At 36.5% G+C, this 17,555-nt stretch overlaps 3 protein-coding genes across 3 annotated transcripts; all 3 read left to right on the forward strand.

Annotated features, from left to right (window-relative positions):
* Nucleotides 1-618: 618 nt before the first annotated feature.
* On the forward strand, nt 619-3,602 carry LOC105957507 (MAR-binding filament-like protein). The gene is made up of 6 exons (XM_012981430.2): nt 619-1,224; nt 1,487-1,692; nt 2,216-2,492; nt 2,731-2,838; nt 2,938-3,185; nt 3,288-3,602. Exons 1-6 carry the CDS (start codon nt 1,012-1,014, stop codon nt 3,403-3,405), a joined length of 1,170 nt encoding a protein of 389 aa, XP_012836884.2. The 5' UTR covers nt 619-1,011; the 3' UTR covers nt 3,406-3,602.
* Nucleotides 3,603-10,071: 6,469 nt separating this feature from the next.
* LOC105957505 (pentatricopeptide repeat-containing protein At1g08070, chloroplastic) lies at nt 10,072-12,227 on the forward strand. The gene has a single exon (XM_012981428.2). It carries the CDS (start codon nt 10,089-10,091, stop codon nt 11,988-11,990), a length of 1,902 nt encoding a protein of 633 aa, XP_012836882.2. The 5' UTR covers nt 10,072-10,088; the 3' UTR covers nt 11,991-12,227.
* Nucleotides 12,228-14,218: 1,991 nt separating this feature from the next.
* LOC105957506 (pumilio homolog 12) lies at nt 14,219-17,534 on the forward strand. Its single transcript, XM_012981429.2, has 5 exons — nt 14,219-15,240; nt 15,344-15,506; nt 16,504-16,667; nt 16,776-17,028; nt 17,153-17,534. The coding sequence occupies exons 1-5, from the start codon at nt 14,345-14,347 to the stop codon at nt 17,270-17,272; spliced, it is 1,596 nt and encodes a 531-aa protein (XP_012836883.2). The 5' UTR covers nt 14,219-14,344; the 3' UTR covers nt 17,273-17,534.
* Nucleotides 17,535-17,555: the final 21 nt, after the last annotated feature.

Consider the following 17,555-nt stretch of genomic DNA (forward strand, 5'->3'; position numbering starts at 1 on the left):
TAATTCATATGTATAGTACATACAACGTGGTGTTGTTTGTATGTTTAGCCTTTTTTTTGCTAAGGCAAAAATGGTCCATACTTTCCAAATGGGAAAATTTAAAAATAAAAATAAATTATTAATAATACTAACATATCAAATGAATTGATAAATATACTACAAAGAATCGACTATCACAAACACAACGAAACACGCACATACACACTCACACGCATGTACGTGCATAAATTCACACACATGCAGTTGTTGGAAAAGCAAATTTACGTTTGTAAATGCATATTTGGAGGATATAAACAGTAGTTGTTGGTTCACTTTGATAATTAACTACATGATTCGAGGGAGAAATGATTGTAAATAAGTAAACATTGCATAAAAGATCAGGACCACTGAACATAACTTAAACCCCGCAACGACTAAATTCTCCTTATATCATTTATATTTTTCATGTGTGTATACTTCTCTGTCGAGTGCATCTATTCATGCACTGATAATACTCAGTCTAAGCTCTCTATGCTATTGAATATACATAAATTTTATGGTTGGCTGCGAGTTCCATTATTAAAAAAAAAAAAACTAATATATTAATAATAGAAAAGAAATAAATATATGAAACATACCACACCGGAATTTGAGACAGTGAGTTGTTAACTCGGCCCATTGGGCCCGCCGGAAACAAGAACAACTGAACATAACTACCAGACCAAGTCCATATAAAATATACCGGTCAAATGTACAAACAGTTGGCCCGCACAAGGCCCAACCCATGCTGCACATGTGTGGCCGACAATCGAGCAACTCTTGGCTCGAACCCGTGTGGGCTAACGTGACCTTGCCCCCGCCCCTACGCCCGCCCACCACCTGTTCGACGCTTTGACTCAACCACGTTTTTTCTTAGCTTTTTCCTTGTTGTCTTGTCTGAGATTTTTCATTCAAACTGTGGCTGTATCAGTTGGGAGCGAGGACCCCATCATCGAGGAGAAGACAGCGAATCGAGGCGGTGATTGGTTGTTGATGGCAACCTTCGCCTCTTTTCTGTCCTGTTCTTCTCCTCCTCCTCTTCCGCCTCTGCGCCGCCGTGTTTTGCCTCCCGTGTCTTTTTCTGTTTTCTGCCCCACAAGAAATTTTGGTAGGTTCCGACCTTTGGGAACTAGGGTTTTCGCTTCTTCAGCTTCCTCTTCTTCTGCTTGGGAATTTAGTTCCAGCGACGGAAATCCGCAATCAAAGGTCAGTCTAATTTTGATTTTGATTGTTTTGAATTGATGGGCAATTGGTACCTGTAATGCAACTGTTTCACGATATCTTGTGAGTAAAAATCCGAATGAACAAAAATTAATTGCTTGTGAAGTTATCATTAACTTATGATTAGTAGCAGTGGTTTTGATTTGCTTGCACATATGATGGTTAAGAGGAATCCAATTCGAGGGAATTTAGCGCGTTCGATTGAATCTCGAGACCTAACTCGATGCAAATTCTTTTTATCTTTCAGAAATCGATCCTCGTTAATTTAATACGAGATATAGAGCCGTTGGATGTGAGCCTAATTCAGAAAGATGTTCCTCACACAACTATAGATGCCATGAAGAGGACCATATCCGGTATGCTGGGGTTGCTTCCATCCGATCAATTTCAAGTGATGGTCGACGCATTGTGGGACCCGCTTTCCAAGCTTTTGGTGTCTTCTATGATGACGGGGTATGCCTATGCCCACTTTCTGTATGACCTTTGAAATAGTCGATTGCATAGCATCCGTAAACCTAATTCACTAATAAGAGAAACACATTCACTAATAAGAGAAACACATGTAAAGATTTCTTGAGGTGCAAACGTATAATTAATGATGCAAATGTTTACATTAAACGAGGTTAGGTAAATTTCTCTCTTTTCACAGTGGGGAAACGGGGACCTAGTAACTCGTTAACCGATTGTCTTGTAGGCACACATGTTATGTGACACGTGATAAGGTGCCTTTAACATTTTATTTGCCTCGAATATTAATTAACTTTGTGGTTTGCGGTTAATCAATGAACTGAATTAGTGGCACGTACACAGCTATTCTCAACTGGATTTCCGACTTTCTCGGCACTTGTTTTGGAAAAAAAATATTGAACAAACAATACAAACTTTCTTGGCACTTTTGTCGTTTTCTTTCAGTATTATGAGTGGATACAGGAATAGGGGTTATTTCTGACTTAAATCACATTCTATCCTGGCGCAGGTACACGTTGCGAAATGCTGAGTATAGGCTTAGTCTTGAGAGGAATCTTGAGATATATTTCGGAGATAATAGATCAGAAAATGAAGATTCTAGTTTTGAAACCGAGACGGAACATCCGAATGACGAAGGAATTAGTGGAAACTTTAGACAAGAAAGCTTGCCGACATCTGTTAACTCGGGAGAAACGACGTATGACATCCCGAATTTTGGTGAACTGACCCTTGAAGCTCGACAACACATTTTGAAATTGCATTCTCATTTAACTTCTGTCAAAAAGGTATACATCTCAACAATATTATGTCTAATTGTTGCATTTTGCATCCTCGTAACAATTTATTTCATGATTAGGTTAACTTGTTACATCGCCTTCTTCAGTTGTTAATTATGCTTTTAGTTTCTTTGAAAAATCTACTGCATCTTGGTGTTTCTCGTTTTCTTCATTATATTTGATTACAAGGCTTATTCCTAATTGTCCAAAGTTTAACTCGATATCTTATAAATTTCGCCTTCCTCAGGAACTCCAAGAAGTAAAGAGGAAAAGTGCAGCTCTTCAGATGCAACAGTTTGTTGGGGAAGATCAGAACGACTTGTTGGATTATTTACGATCTCTCCAACCAGAAAAGGTAAGCGATACATATAATACTACACATCTACAACAATGAATTTAGAATAGGAACGATTAAAACGCAATTTGGCCCTATAATTTAATAATTTATGAACAGGTAGTCGAGCTATCGGAACCAACATCACCCGAGCTAAAAGACACAATCCACTCAGTAGTACACGGTCTCTTGGCCACACTTTCTCCAAAGATGTACTCAAAAGGCCCCGACGTAGGCGACAGTGGAACTGTAGGAACTGTAGAGGCTGTAACCGAAGGAGATTGTATTGATCTAGTCGAGAACACTTCTCTTCAATTCCAGCCTCTTATCTCATTGCCTCGCGATTATTTGGCTCGCTTACTGTTCTGGTACGTCCATAAATTTACACTGGTTATGGGGGCCATTGCCCCCCTACCGCTTTTTTAAATATAGTATTTTATATAGAGAATGATTTTTATTTGGTTTTTCAGGTGCATGCTGTTGGGACACTACCTTAGAGGCTTAGAATACAGGGTGGAGCTTATGGAAAATCTGTCGTTGCCTTGTGCTGTGGTGAGTGATGCTTCGACCGGGGAACAAATTGTTTAATTCCATACGATCAAGATCGTGTAGATGCTTTTTTTTTTAAAACTTTGTTTCATATGTGTGTGTGTGTGCGCGTGTGTATATACAAGTTATCTTGTCAACAAGAACATTAATTTGTGTCCTGAAATCATAAATAAATTGATGTTGCCCCCATTTTTCTAAAACAATGGAAATATGAAATTCTCTATGTTGCTTTTCAACTTTGATTCTTCCAACACTTTCAAATTACAATCACCCCCTGAGTTATGGTTAAATTACGAAAATCTCCTTCTTGTTTGGGTAATTGCATCCACCCTGCAACTATGTATTTTATATATATATAAAGACACACACACACACACACACACACACACACACACACACACACACTAGGTGAGGAGCACCGCGCAATGTGTGGTGTCGATGTCCTGTTTACATATTTGCAAAATGTGTTTTATTTATGCTGGCGTGAGTTTGAAGGGGTTGATGATATGATACATGTGACGCGTCAAAGTTGCCCCCATATCGTGATCAATATTAGAAAACTAAACATAAGGGTCACATTTATTAAAACAAAACATTGTATACGGTGAGACGGGTTATGAAATAAGAGATAATATTGATATGTAAAAAGGTAAAGGACCAAATATTATATTTATTAAAAAACTGATGTTATACAAGCTAGTATTCTATGATATGTAAAGGATACAATGTTCGTACATGATTATTGCAGTTGTTGCGTACATGATTATTGCTGGACTCGTTGTTGCGATGGATGATACTGATTAGGTAGAGGAGAATGCGGTTCTAGATTGGTACACAGTGGCATGCGGTGAAGATTTGTTACGGCATATTGGTTGTATATAGTATTATCAACGTTACATTTGTTTCTTTTTATTAGCATTAAAATAGTTGTATTAAAATAATATAGAAAGAATTTAGCCTATGATAAATGTATAAGACAAACTTTAGTTAGCTGATATTAGTGTTTGAATAAGTGTAAAAATAAGAGAGGTGCAGTGATGAACCAGGAGTTGATACAAATATACGATCACCTCAGCAGGTGACCATAACAAGGAAGTCTTCTATATAGTTGTCAATAATTGTGCCATCTAGCTTTGCAACACTGTTCCAAAGTATATAATATAGGGACCAAAAAACGTAAAATTTGATCGATTTGTTGATATTTAAGATTTATTTTAATATTTGAATCGACATAGATATGAATGAATTGAATTGTAAGATTTGAATCGTAAATCATAAGATTTTATGCTCTGTATTGCGAATTTTCGTAAATGGGGCGGATATTTTGGATATTGAAAGAGAGATTCACTTTGGGGTCGAACTTGCAATTTGGGTGGAGCGGCTAGGAAGATGGAGTAAGTATAGGGGTGATTCTGCAATTTTTAGAACTGTTTCAGACTGGGAGGTGGATTTTCATAAATTACAAATTGACCTCCATTTGGGGGGCATTTCCGGTTTAAGGACCAAAATTAAAAATGTATATAATATAGGGACCAAAACTGTAATTATCACAAGTTTATTATAAATAATATAATAAGTGGAAGTTTTCCTAAATCGTAAATCATAAAATTTGATCGACTTGTTGATATTTAAGATTTATTTTAACTTTTGAAACGACTTAGTAATCGTAAGATTTGAATCGTAAATCATAAGATTTTAAACTCGGTATTGCGAATTTTCGTAAATGAGTCACACACAATTATAGTTGAGGAGGAGTCGAAGCATACTGCGTTGGTGGCGGATATTTCGGATAGTGCAAGAGAGATCCACTTTGGGATTAAATTTGCAATTTCGGTGGAGCGGCTGGGAAGATGGAGTAAGTATAGGGGTGATTCTGCAATTTTCAAAACTGTTTCAGTCAGGGAGGTGGATTTCCAGAAATTAAAAATGTATATAATATAGGGACCAAAACTGTAATTATCACAAGTTTATTATAAATAATATAATAAGTGGAAGTTTTCTTAAATCGTAAATCATAAAATTTGATCGACTTGTTGATATTTAAGATTTATTTTAACTTTTGAAACGACTTAGTAATCGTAAGATTTGAATTGTAAATCATAAGATTTTAAACTCGGTATTGCGAATTTTCGTAAATGAGTCACACGCGATTATAGCTGAGGAGGAGTCGAAGCATACTGCGTTGGTGGCGGATATTTTGGATAGTGCAAGAAAGATCCACTTTGGGATTAAATTTGCAATTTCGGTGGAGCGGCTGGGAAGATGGAGTAAGTATAGGGGTGATTCTGCAATTTTCAAAACTGTTTCAGTCAGGGAGGTGGATTTCCAGAAATTACATATTGACCCTCACTTGGGGTGCATTTCTGGTTTAAGGACCAAAATTAAAAAAAAATGGTATATAATATAAGGACCAAAAATTGTAAAATTTGATCGATTTGTCGATATTTAAGATTTATTTTAACATTTGAATAGACATAGATATGAATGAATTGAATCGTAAGATTTGAAACGTAAATCATAATATTTTATGCTCGGTATTGCGAATTTTCGTAAATGAGGCGGATATTTTGGATATTGAAAGAGAGATCCACTTTGGGGTCAAATTTGTAATTTGGGTGGAGCGGCTACGAAGATGGAGTAAGTATAGGGGTAATTCTGCAATTTTCAGAAATTTTTCACACAGGGAGGTGGATTTTCAGAAATTAAAATTTGACCCCCACTTGGGGGGCATTTCCAGTTTAAGGACCAAAATTACAAATGGTATATAATATAGGGACCAAAACTGTTATTATCATAAGTTTAATATAAATAATATAATAAATTAAAGTTTTCCTAAACCGTTAATAGTAAAATTTGATCGATTTGTTGATATTTAAGATGTATTTTAACTTTTGAATCGTTAGGTATGAACGATTTGAATCGTAAATCATAAGGTTTTAAACTGGTATTGCGAATTTTCGTAAATGAGGCACACACGATTATAGCTGAGGAGGAGGCGAGGCATACTGCGTTGGTGCCGGATATTTCGGATATTGCAAGAGAGATCCACTTTGGGGTTAAATTTGCAATTTGGGTGGAGCGGCCGGAAGATGGAGTAAATATACGAGTGATTCTGCAATTTTCAAAACTGTTTCAGTCAAAGAGGTGGATTTTCAGAAATTACAAACTTACCCCCGCTTGGGGTGTATTTCTGGTTTAAGGACCAAAATTAAAACAAATGTATATAGTATAGGGACCAAAAATCGTAAATTTGATCGATTTGTTGATATTTAAGATTTATTTTAACATTTGCATGGACATACGTATGAATGAATTGAATCATAAGATTTGAATCATAATCATAAAATTTTATGCTCAGTATTGCGAATTTTCGTAAATGAGGCGGATATTTTGGTTATTGAAAGAGAGATCCACTTTGGGGTCAAATTTGCAATTTGGGTGGAGCGGCTAGGAAGATGGAGTAAGTATATGGGTGATTCTACAATTTTCAGAACTGTTTCATTGAGGGAGGTGGATTTTCAGAAATTACAAATTGACCTCCACTTGGGGGCATTTCCGGTTTAAGTACCAAAATTAAAAATGGTATATAATATAAGGACCAAAACTGTAATTGTCACAAGTTTATTATAAATAATATAATAAATGGAAGTTTTCCTAAATCGTAAATCGTAAAATATGATCGATTTTTTGATATTTAAAGTTTATTTTAACTTTTGAATCGACTTAGGTATGAACGATTTGAATCGTAAATCATAAAATTTTAAACTCAGTATTGTGAATTTTCGTAAATGAGTCACACGCGATTATAGCTGAAGAGGAGTCGAAGCATACTGCGTTGGTGGCAGATATTTCGGATATTGCAATTTGGGTGGAGCTGCTGGGAAGATTGAGTAAGTATAGGGGTGATTTTGTAATTTTCAAAACTGATTCAGCCAGAATAGTGGATTTCCAGAAATTACAAATTGACCGCCACTTTGGGGGCATTTCTAGTTTAAGGACCAAAATTAACAAAATGTATATAATATAGGGACCTAAAATCGTAAAATTTCATCGATCTGTTGATATTTAAGATTTATTTTAACATTTTACTCCACACAGATATGAATGAACTGAATCGTAAGATTTGAATAGTAAATCATGAGATTTTATGCTCGGCGTTGGGAATTTTCGTAAATGTGGCGGATATTTTGGATATTGAAAGAGAGATCCACTTTGGGGTTAAATTTGCTATTTGGGTGGAGCGACTAGGAAGATAGAGTAAGTGTAGGGGTGATTATGCAATTTTCAGAACTGTTTCAGCCAGGGATGTGGATTTTCAGAAATTAAAAATTAACCCCCACTTGGGGGCATTTTCGGTTAAGGACCAAAATTAAAAATGGTATATAATATAGTGGCCAAAACTATAACTATCTCAAGTTTATTATAAATAATATAATACATTAAAGTTTTCCTAAATCGTAAATCGTAAAATTTGATCGATTTTTTTATATTTAAGATTTATTTGAACTTTTAAATTGACTTGGGTATGAACGATTTGAATCGTAACATTTGAATCGTAAATCATAAGATTTTAAACTCGGTATTGCGGATTTAAATGATTCACAGGTGATTTAAATGTATTTTCAAAATCGCAAAGGTAATAAAAGGTTTCTTCTGGGGTGGCTTTAGAAATAAAATAGTTTTGAACTTCTCAAATAGTAAATAAAATAGTTACTATACTTTTTACTAATTATATAATTACCCCGTTTATCAAGAGGACATTTTACAGAGGGGGGTACTTTGAATTTTTTTAAGGGTAAATAGCACTTAACCCCCTTGTGGTAACTATAATATAATTTATTATATTATAGTTGTTATCGAACTTTAATTTTTTTAAGAAACAAAAGGTTTATTTATTTTATTCTTTTGGAAAAATCTAAAAAAACATTTCTCTAAAGTTGAAATGAAAATTAAATTTAAAAAAAAAATATGTGCGGTAAAATAGAAAAAAACACAATAATATGTTATATTTCTCATTCTACCAAAAAATACATTAAACTTTTCATTTTATAGAATAATTATTTTTAAATAAAAACAAGAACTTTTGACTTGATAGGGATGATTTAGTCTTTTCCAGTTTTCTATTCAAGGGGGTTATGTGCTAATTTCTTACCATAAGGGGGTTATGTGCAAAATTTCAAAACCACATGGGGGTTATGTGCCTAATTTCATACCATAAGGGGGTCATGTGCAAAATGTCAAAACCACAAGGGGGTTATGTGCCTAAATTCACACCATAAGGGGGTCATGTGCAAAATGTTCAAACCACAAGGGGGTTAAGTGCAATTTACCCTTTTTTTAAAATAAAGGGTAAAAAGCATTTTACCCCCTGGACTTTGGGGTGTTTTGCACAGCGCCCCCCCAGCTTACAAAATTTGCACGTTTTTACCTAAACTTAGGTAGTTGTTGAACGACGCCCCCCTAACTTACAAAATTTGCACGTTTTTACCTGAACTTCGATAGTTGTTGAACGACGCCCCCTTAAGTGTCTATTTTTGAAAAAAAATAGCCTGAATCTCACACGTGCTTTGCACGTGTGAATCCAAGGTTTAATTTGCTTTTTCCTGTACACTTTTACCACTGTTCTACCTTTCCCTTTGTTACCGTTAGGAGATTCCTAATATTCCTCCCTTTATAAACCATTAGAAGCCCTAATTTTCTGTCCCTTCTCTATTATTGCCATTCCTCTTCTTGATTTGTCGTTGCTTCTTCTTCCAATTTCATGTTGATTTGGTTTCAGTTTCATTAAATAAAACAAAAGAAACAAGATTGAATTTTTTACCCGGTATTTGTCGCAGTTGGTGTATCTTCTTCATGGATTCAGATCAGTTCATGAAGTTTTCATGACTGGTCTTCTCGAACAATAGCACGTCGCGTCCATATGAAATTGAAACCAAATCAAGAAGATGAATGGCAATAATAGAGAAGGGACAGAAGGGCTTCTAATGGTTTATAAAGGGAGGAATATTAGGAATCTCCTAACGGTAACAAAGGGAAAGGTAGAACAGTGGTAAAAGTGTACAGGAAAAGGCAAATTAAACCTTGGATTCACACGTGCAAAGCACGTGTGAGATTCCGGTTATTTTTTTTCAAAAATAGACACTTAAGGGGGCATCGTTCAACAACTACCTAAGTTCAGGTAAAAACGTGCAAATTTTGTAAGCTGGGGGGGCGTCGTTCAACAACTACCTAAGTTCAGGTAAAAACGTGCAAATTTTGTAAGCTGGGGGGGCGCCGTGCAAAACACCCCAAAGTCCAGGGGGTAAAACGCTTTTTACCCTAAAATAAACATCAAATCAATTTTGTAGACTCTCGCTTGAAATTTTCATTTAATTATATTAAATTATAACAGGTATTACATTTAGGTGGTATCGACGAAATACCCTCCATAGGTAAATTTAGGGATGCTAAATAAGTAAAATCGAACCAAATTTTTGGTACGCCAACATTTCATACCGTTTATCGAAGTGAACTGAATATACGATTTGGTTCGGTAAATAACCAAATTACACAAATTTTATATAAAAATATTTAAAATGAGGGGTGACTGTAATTAACCAAATAAGATGGGTTTTTTCGTAATTTGGTTATTAAAACTAATTAAAAATATCAGAAAATAATATTAAGATTTGTGCAGTATTTAAGCTAATGTCCCAGCAAAATTACCAACAAAATTTTTCTTGATGCACCACCGTCTTTCCCTTTCCACGTGGCGCTCAAAAGCTCGGTTCTTTTCACACTACCCTCGTTTCCTCTGCATTCCTCCAAAACTCCGTCACTCAGTCGATTCAACTTCGCCGCCGGCGAACGATCTCTCCCGCCTCTTACAAGGCCGCATCCCACGCGCTCACCTCCTCCAACTCCACGCTCGAATTTTCCGGCTCAATGCGCACCAGAGCAACCTCATCGCCACTCGTCTCATCGGCCACTACCATTCGAATTTCGCGCTCAGGGTCTTCCGTTTATTGCGGCAGCCTAATATCTTCCCGTTCAACGCAATCATCAGAGTGTTGGCTGAAGAGGGATCGCCGCTGAGAGCGATTTCTATTTTCAAGGAGCTGAAGTTTCGGCCGCTTCTGCCCAACGAATTGACGTTCTCTTTTCTCCTCAAGGCGTGCTCTAGAGATGGCGTCGGTGTGGATTGCGTGCGCCAAGTGCACTGCCATGTCCTGAAATCGGGTTTCAATTCTGATTCTTTTGTTTGCAATGGCTTGCTTATGGTTTATGCCAAGGTGGTTAAGGATTTGAGGTCAGCACGCCAGGTGTTTGATGATATGCCTGACAGAAATTTGGTTTGTTGTTGGACGTCTTTGATTTCTGGATATGCTAAACTCGGATCATCCGAAGACGCCCTCAATCTATTTACGATGATGCTCGACGAAAATCTGCTGCCTGAAAGTGATACCATGGTTAGTGTTTTATCTGCGTGTTCAAGACTTACTCCCCCACACCTTGAGAAATGGGTGAAACTAATGACACATATGCTAAAAGAATGCAATAATTTAGCTTCTGATTATGTTAATATCGTGCTCGTTTATTTATACGGAAAATGCCGAAAGGTGGAGCAGAGTAGGGCGAATTTTGATGAGATTTCTGATAAAGGTAAAAGAAGCATTCTTTCTTGGAATACTATGATAGGTACTTACGTTCAAAACGGCTGCCCTTTGGAGGCTTTAACTGTTTTCAAATCAATGATGGAGAACTACGATTGTTGTCCTAACCACGTCACTATGGTGAGCATCCTCTCAGCTTGTGCTGAAATCGGAGACTTAGACCTCGGAATTTGGGTTCACAACTACATGCGAACAAGTGGGAAAAAACATGTACTATCATCCAACGTAAATCTCGCTACTGCATTGATAGATATGTACTCGAAATGCGGGAATTTGGATGCCGCGAGAGAAGTTTTCGCCCAAATAGTCGAAAAAGACGTAGTTTCGTTCAATGCCATGATCATAGGTCTTGCTGTAAACGGCAAAGGAGATGAAGCTTTGACACTCTTCTCCGAAATGCAAGAGCTTCGTTTGCTTCCAGATTCCGGAACTTTCCTCGGTGCCTTATCCGCGTGTAGTCACTCGGGGCTATTAGATAAAGGGCGTGAAATTTTCGACGAAATGACTCGAAAAGATTCTCTAATTTCGCCCAAGCTGGAGCACTATTCTTGCTATATCGATCTTTTAGCTCGGTCGGGTTATATAGAAGAAGCTCTCGGTGTCGTTAGTTGCATGCCTTTTGAGGCTAATAAATTTGTTTGGGGGGCAATTCTTGCCGGGTCGGTGTTGCACAACAGGTTAGAAATAGCTCGAAATGTTTCTTCGATGCTTGTTGGGGTTGATCCCGAGAATTCCGGTGGTTATGTTATGCTTTCGAATTCGTTTGCTTCGGATCTTGAGTGGCGTAGTGTGTCGAAATTGAGGGTGGTTATGAGGGAGAAGGGGGTCGTTAAGGAAAGGGGCCGGAGTTGGATTACTATTGGCGGTGTTGTGCATGAATTTCTTGCTGGATCTGCTTTGCATGATCAAAATAGAAGTTTTTATCAGGTAATGGAATCACTTTTTCGAGAAATGCGAGTGTCTAGTTCATAGATGATTGTACCCTTTTTTTTTTCCTTTTTTTTTGAAATATATTTATTTATAAATTTATGAGTAAAAAGCAGTTTACCCCCTAAACAAATGCCCGTTTTGCACTTTGCCCCCCAAATAAAAAAAATTTGCACGTTCTTACCTAAACTCTGGTTTTTGTTGCACGGTGCCTCAAAATTGGAATTTTCAGGCCATTTTGACCGGAATCATACACACGTGCTTTTCACGTGAGTTTTTAAAGGGGCAAAATAGTCTATTCACTTATCTTCTTCATAAATTAAAAAAAAAAAAAAAAAAAAAAAGAAAAGAAAAGGTGGGAAAATCTGCAATTGGCTGGGAATGGGAATGGGTTTCCACTTAATTTTCTTCCCGGACGAACACCACCAAAATCAAGAACAAGAAACCACCACCGCCGCCATTACCACCGCCGCCGCCACCCCCACCAACAAAAAATCCAACAATTTCAATCTTTTCCCAAATTCATCACCACTCAGGCGCAACATTTCGAACCACCACCTCCTAAACAAAGTCCAATCCACAAGCTCCATCTGCTTGCTCCTCCTCTTCACACTCTCCACCCTATATCCCCTCCGCCGCCACCACCGCCGCCGTCCGCCTCTTTACAAGGAATGGGCAATTTATACAGAAGAGGAAGCAGAGCAATGAGGAAACCGAGAATGTTGAAACTGTTCCTCAGGCTCTTCCACCATCAATGGCCGCCCCTTCCGCCGCTCTACAAGCCGCCCGTTTTCGTCAAGCCACTTCCTCCGCCTATCCCCGTTTACACACCCACCTCTAACCCACCCGTTTCTAAACCCCCAGTTTACAAGCCGCCCATTTCTAAGCCGCCGGTTTATAAGCCCCCCATTAAGCCGCCCGTTTCTAAGCCACCGGTTTACAAGCCGCCTAAGAAACCATGCCCACCAATAGTAAAGCCGCCTAACCCGAGCCGCCAGTATACAAGCCACCCGTCCACAAACCTAAGCGGAAGCCGCCGGTTTCCGTGAAGCCACTTCCACCACCAATCCCGATCTATAAGCCACCGGTTTACGTGAAGCCGCTTCCACCGCTAATCCCGATCTCCAAGCCGCCGGTTTATGTGAAGCCACTTCCACCACCAATTCCTCTGTATCCACTACCACCGTCCTGTAAGAAACCTTGCCCACCACTTTATGTTGCTGTTGTTATATTCAAATTCACCACGAAATCGATTATGAGGGTAGAGGGGATCTCGTCGGTGCCGCCGTGGTTTATCTAGATGAAGAAGAAGCCAGTTCGAAATGGCCGATTTGAGTGTAGAAATGGCGTCGGCAGCCCTTCTTTTTCTTTCTTTTTCTTTTTGTTTTTTCTTTTTGTATTTTGTTTTTTGCTTTTTTTTTTTTTTTTTTTTTTTATTTATGAATAAGGTAAGTGAATAGACTATTTTGCCCCTTTAAAACTCACGTGAAAAGCACGTGTGTATGATTCCGGTCAAAATGGCCTGAAAATTCCAATTTTGAGGCACCGTGCAACAAAAACCGGAGTTTAGGTAAGAACGTGCAAATTTTTTTTGTTTGGGGGGCAAAGTGTAAAACGGGCATTTGTTTAGGGGGTAAACTGCTTTTTACTCTAAATTTATTGAAAATGTTTGTTTGAGTTAATTTAACAGCAACCTTCAAATTAGGGATCCTTATTTTCAAATCCTTCCGTATCATATCTTCTTCTTGTTGTTAAAGATAATTATAATTTTCATAATAATCTTCAATAACGTATATTTTTTATTAAATACTAAATTCGTCTTTATTTGATAATTAAATAATAATTGCATATTTAATTAATTTTTTTTATTATACTATTAATTAATATTTTATTTATGCTCTCTAGTCTCCGCTGCATAAATATAAATATATAATACACATACAACACAAATTTATCAGCTTTTCGAAGAAAAAATATTTAATAGAAAAATTAATATAGGAAAGATTCTTATAATTTACTAATTTAAAATATTTAATATGGGAAATAATATATTATTTCAAATTAATCTAAATCGAATTAAAAGAGTTTCCTATTTATTTACTAATTTATAGTACTTTTTTATAGCAAAAAATATATATCTCCAAATTAGAGTTTGTTGTAATATAGAACTCAACAATATACCAATCTCTTCTCTTCAGTATTTCACAACGACTCAACAACATAAAAATCTCTAAGTAGTTAAGAACGACTCCTTTTTATACCTTTTGAGAAAATTCAGAACGAACTTTTTTTTTTTTTTTGAGAACGCCTCTTTTTTTTTTCTTCTGAGAAAATTCAGAACGATTTTTTTTTTCCGGCGACCACCACTACACCGCCGGAAACAATTACGTGGAGGAGTGATGAATGCCGCCGCCGATGGTTCTTCCTATGGTTACGATGCTCTCTATTCGCACTTGGCCGCGCTCAACCTCTCCGGCCAACCCTCGCATCCGCCGCACCCTGCTTACGACGAAGGCGCTTCTTCCAGTCACGGAGCCGCCGGCGGAGTTGGTTCCAATATTTGGAGATGTGAGCCATTGCTAAACGGATTCGTAGATTTCAATTCTAACGGGGACGATACCATCAACAGAATGAGGGCTAACTCCGCAGCGAGAGTTTACATGCAACCGAATCCGAACGAAAATCATCTTTATAATAATGTGACCGGTGCAAATTATAATTACAATATTAATTATAATAATTATGGGAGGAGCACTCTGAATGGTTTCGCAGCTGGTTATCAACCAACTCGTACGAATTACAGTCTAAACGAGTTTCACAATTCCAATGCCAATTTCGATTTGGGACATGGAAATCGTCAACTCAGATACTCGACCAGGAATAACAACAACAACTCCTCGGGTTTCGAGTACATGAAAAACAGGACCGAATCGAATAGTGCTCCAACTTGGATTTCGAACTTTCGATGTGGCTATAGCGGTTCGCTTAATCGGTTGGGGATGCGCCTCGATTCTTTGTCTTTGGAAGAATTGAGGGGCAAGTTAGTCTCGGTGGTTATGGATCAGTATGGAAGCCAATACTTGCAGAACAAGCTTGAGGGGATCGATCCAAATACTGTCGAGTTCATCTTTTCGGAGTTGAAGGGTCACATTTGTTATTTGATGGTTGATCAAGTTGCTAATCAATTTATCCAAAAGTTTTTCAAGGTGTGCAACGAAAACCAAATCACCGAGTTTCTCTATTTGTTGGTCACTGATCATGTGAAATTCAAGGACATTTGTTGTGATATGCATGGGTATGTTCTTTATTATTTAATTTTTTTTATGCAATTATTATTGTCATTTTAAAATACTAATTGATTTTTTTTATTTTTTTTTTTGTTATTTTTTTTTTTACAGAACTAGGGTTGTGCAGAAACTGCTAGATAAGCTGACAACACCAAACCAAGTAGCGATTGCTTTATCGGTATTGAGGCGAATCACTATCGAGCTTACGAGAAGCATGAATGGTCAGCATGTGATCCAACATTGCTTGAAAAGCTTTCCTCCCCAAGATAATGAGGTAAAATTTTTATCTTTTGTTTGATATTAGTTCATATGCATATAAGGAGTTGTCAGAGTTATTAAAAAAAATCTAATGTCCAGAATTATTCCAAACGAACTTCGATTGAAAATACCATGGAAAGTACTGTATGAAATGTTAAGGTCATGAACAGGAGGCGCCATGTAGTAGTTGATTTTTTTCCTTTTTGATTTTGCTTCCCTCTTTTCTGGAAACTTTTTTAATTTCATTCATCTTTATGTTGAATTCTGTGAATCAGTGAATGAACTATTCTTGTGTCCATCTATTTTTTTTCTTTTTAATCTGATCTAAGGTGCGTAACCAGAATATGAAATAATCGAGTTATTAGTAATTAAATTTTAAATTGGAATAGAGATTTCAATTTTCAAATTTTCTCTTTTTGAAATTCGATCTTTCGTCTTTGTTATCTTAATATATTGTAGTAAATTAAAATTAATTACAAAAATATAATTATTTTAGGAAATGGTAAACGTAGTAATACTTTTATAATATTTTGTATAAATTTTATGATGTGAATACATGAATCTCTACAATTGGTCGACAACGGAAGAAGTTGATCATGATTGTGGGCGTGTCACTGTTAAACATCATTAATCATTTTGTGAAAATTGTTGTTAGTTGTTATGCATATTGTTATAAAGTGTAAAGAAGTACATCGGGTGCATTTATCAAACTATTTTTTTTTCTTTTATATATGTAGAACTTGGATTTGATTATACATTGGCTATATATTTTCATCGTTTACTTTTATTAGCTTTCCCTAATTTATTTTTTTATATATTAGAATTTTTTTTAACAAAACTCCTTTTATTTTTTGCGCGTTTTTAAAAAAAGTATGTTATTTTAATAGATTTTAGTAAATCTTTTTATAAAAAAAAATTAACTTCAAGTAAATAAATATTACATATCTGATGTAACATTTCATGACATTGTTGCAAATATTGAGTCATGATTGTTCGAGTACAATTTGGCACAGATAATCTTGCAAGTGATAGCCGACAACTGCTTGGCTATTGCCTCCGACAGAAGTGGATGTTGTGTCCTTCAACCATGTGTAAGCTCTGCTCAAGGTGAAACACGCAATCGCATGATTGCGAATCTAACAGCCTATGCACTTTTATTGTCTACAGATCCTTATGGGTAAATTCTTTTTTTTTTCTCCTTTTAATAAATATTAATAACATTTCGACTTTAACCACTTGTATTAATATTGTCTGTTTATTTCATTTTTTCTCATTTTCTTTTTAGGAATTACGTCGTGCAATATATGGTAGACATGCCCAAAGTGAAAGCACAAATACTGACACAACTATCCGGAAACTTCGTTCCACTCTCGATGGACAAGTATGGAAGCAATGTGGTGGAGAAATGCCTGAAAGGGTATAATGGGAATCAGCTACTTTCTATACTTAATGAAATTATGAACAGTCCCAATTTTGTCCAACTTCTTCAGGACCCTTATGGTAACTATGTCGCACAATCCGCACTGATTTGCTCGAAGGTATATCATTTTTTTTCTCCATTTTATATATTATTGTTATATATTTCTAACAATAACTATAGTCAAGTGCTTACAAAATTGAAAACTTTTTCTCGTTTTCTTTTTTTTTGGATTTGAGTTGCAGGGTGCTGCTCGAGATGCTCTTACAGAACGTATTCATAGCAACTATGCGTTCTTGCACAGCCATCCACATGGAAAACGAGTTCTTGAACGTGCAAGATGTTGCAAGATTTATCGTGCATGATTGTTTGTTTAGTATTATAGACTTTTATTGTTGTTTGTCCTTTGGTTTTATAGACTTTTATTGTTGTTTGTCCTTTGGTTTTCTACTTAGTAGAGAAGGTCTTTGCGTTGCTCCTTATTTATTTTGGACTTTTGTTGTCTGTTGAAAACTCTCATGTCTGTGTTGGAGACTTTGTTATTTGTTTGATTTTGGTTTGCTAAATAAGTGTTTCTTACACTGAATTGTTGTTTTTATTTATAATAAAATGACTGTTCCGTTGTTTTAATAACTGGATATTGCATTT

The sequence above is a fragment of the Erythranthe guttata genome, chromosome 2, assembly GCF_056151865.1.
Source record: "Erythranthe guttata isolate IM_541 chromosome 2, IM_541, whole genome shotgun sequence".
Classification (NCBI taxonomy): domain Eukaryota; kingdom Viridiplantae; phylum Streptophyta; class Magnoliopsida; order Lamiales; family Phrymaceae; genus Erythranthe; species Erythranthe guttata.

Bases quoted from the DNA above. Each gene is read 5' to 3' on its own strand.
- LOC105957505 (XM_012981428.2), top strand. From the start codon at position 10,089: ATGCACCACCGTCTTTCCCTTTCCACGTGGCGCTCAAAAGCTCGGTTC.
- LOC105957506 (XM_012981429.2), top strand. From the start codon at position 14,345: ATGAATGCCGCCGCCGATGGTTCTTCCTATGGTTACGATGCTCTCTAT. The intron at 15,241-15,343 runs GTATGTTCTTTA...TTTTTTTTACAG, and splicing joins ATTTGTTGTGATATGCATGG to AACTAGGGTTGTGCAGAAAC. The intron at 16,668-16,775 runs GTAAATTCTTTT...TTTTCTTTTTAG, and splicing joins TTGTCTACAGATCCTTATGG to GAATTACGTCGTGCAATATA.
- LOC105957507 (XM_012981430.2), top strand. From the start codon at position 1,012: ATGGCAACCTTCGCCTCTTTTCTGTCCTGTTCTTCTCCTCCTCCTCTT. The intron at 1,225-1,486 runs GTCAGTCTAATT...TTTATCTTTCAG, and splicing joins ACGGAAATCCGCAATCAAAG to AAATCGATCCTCGTTAATTT. The intron at 2,493-2,730 runs GTATACATCTCA...CGCCTTCCTCAG, and splicing joins ATTTAACTTCTGTCAAAAAG to GAACTCCAAGAAGTAAAGAG.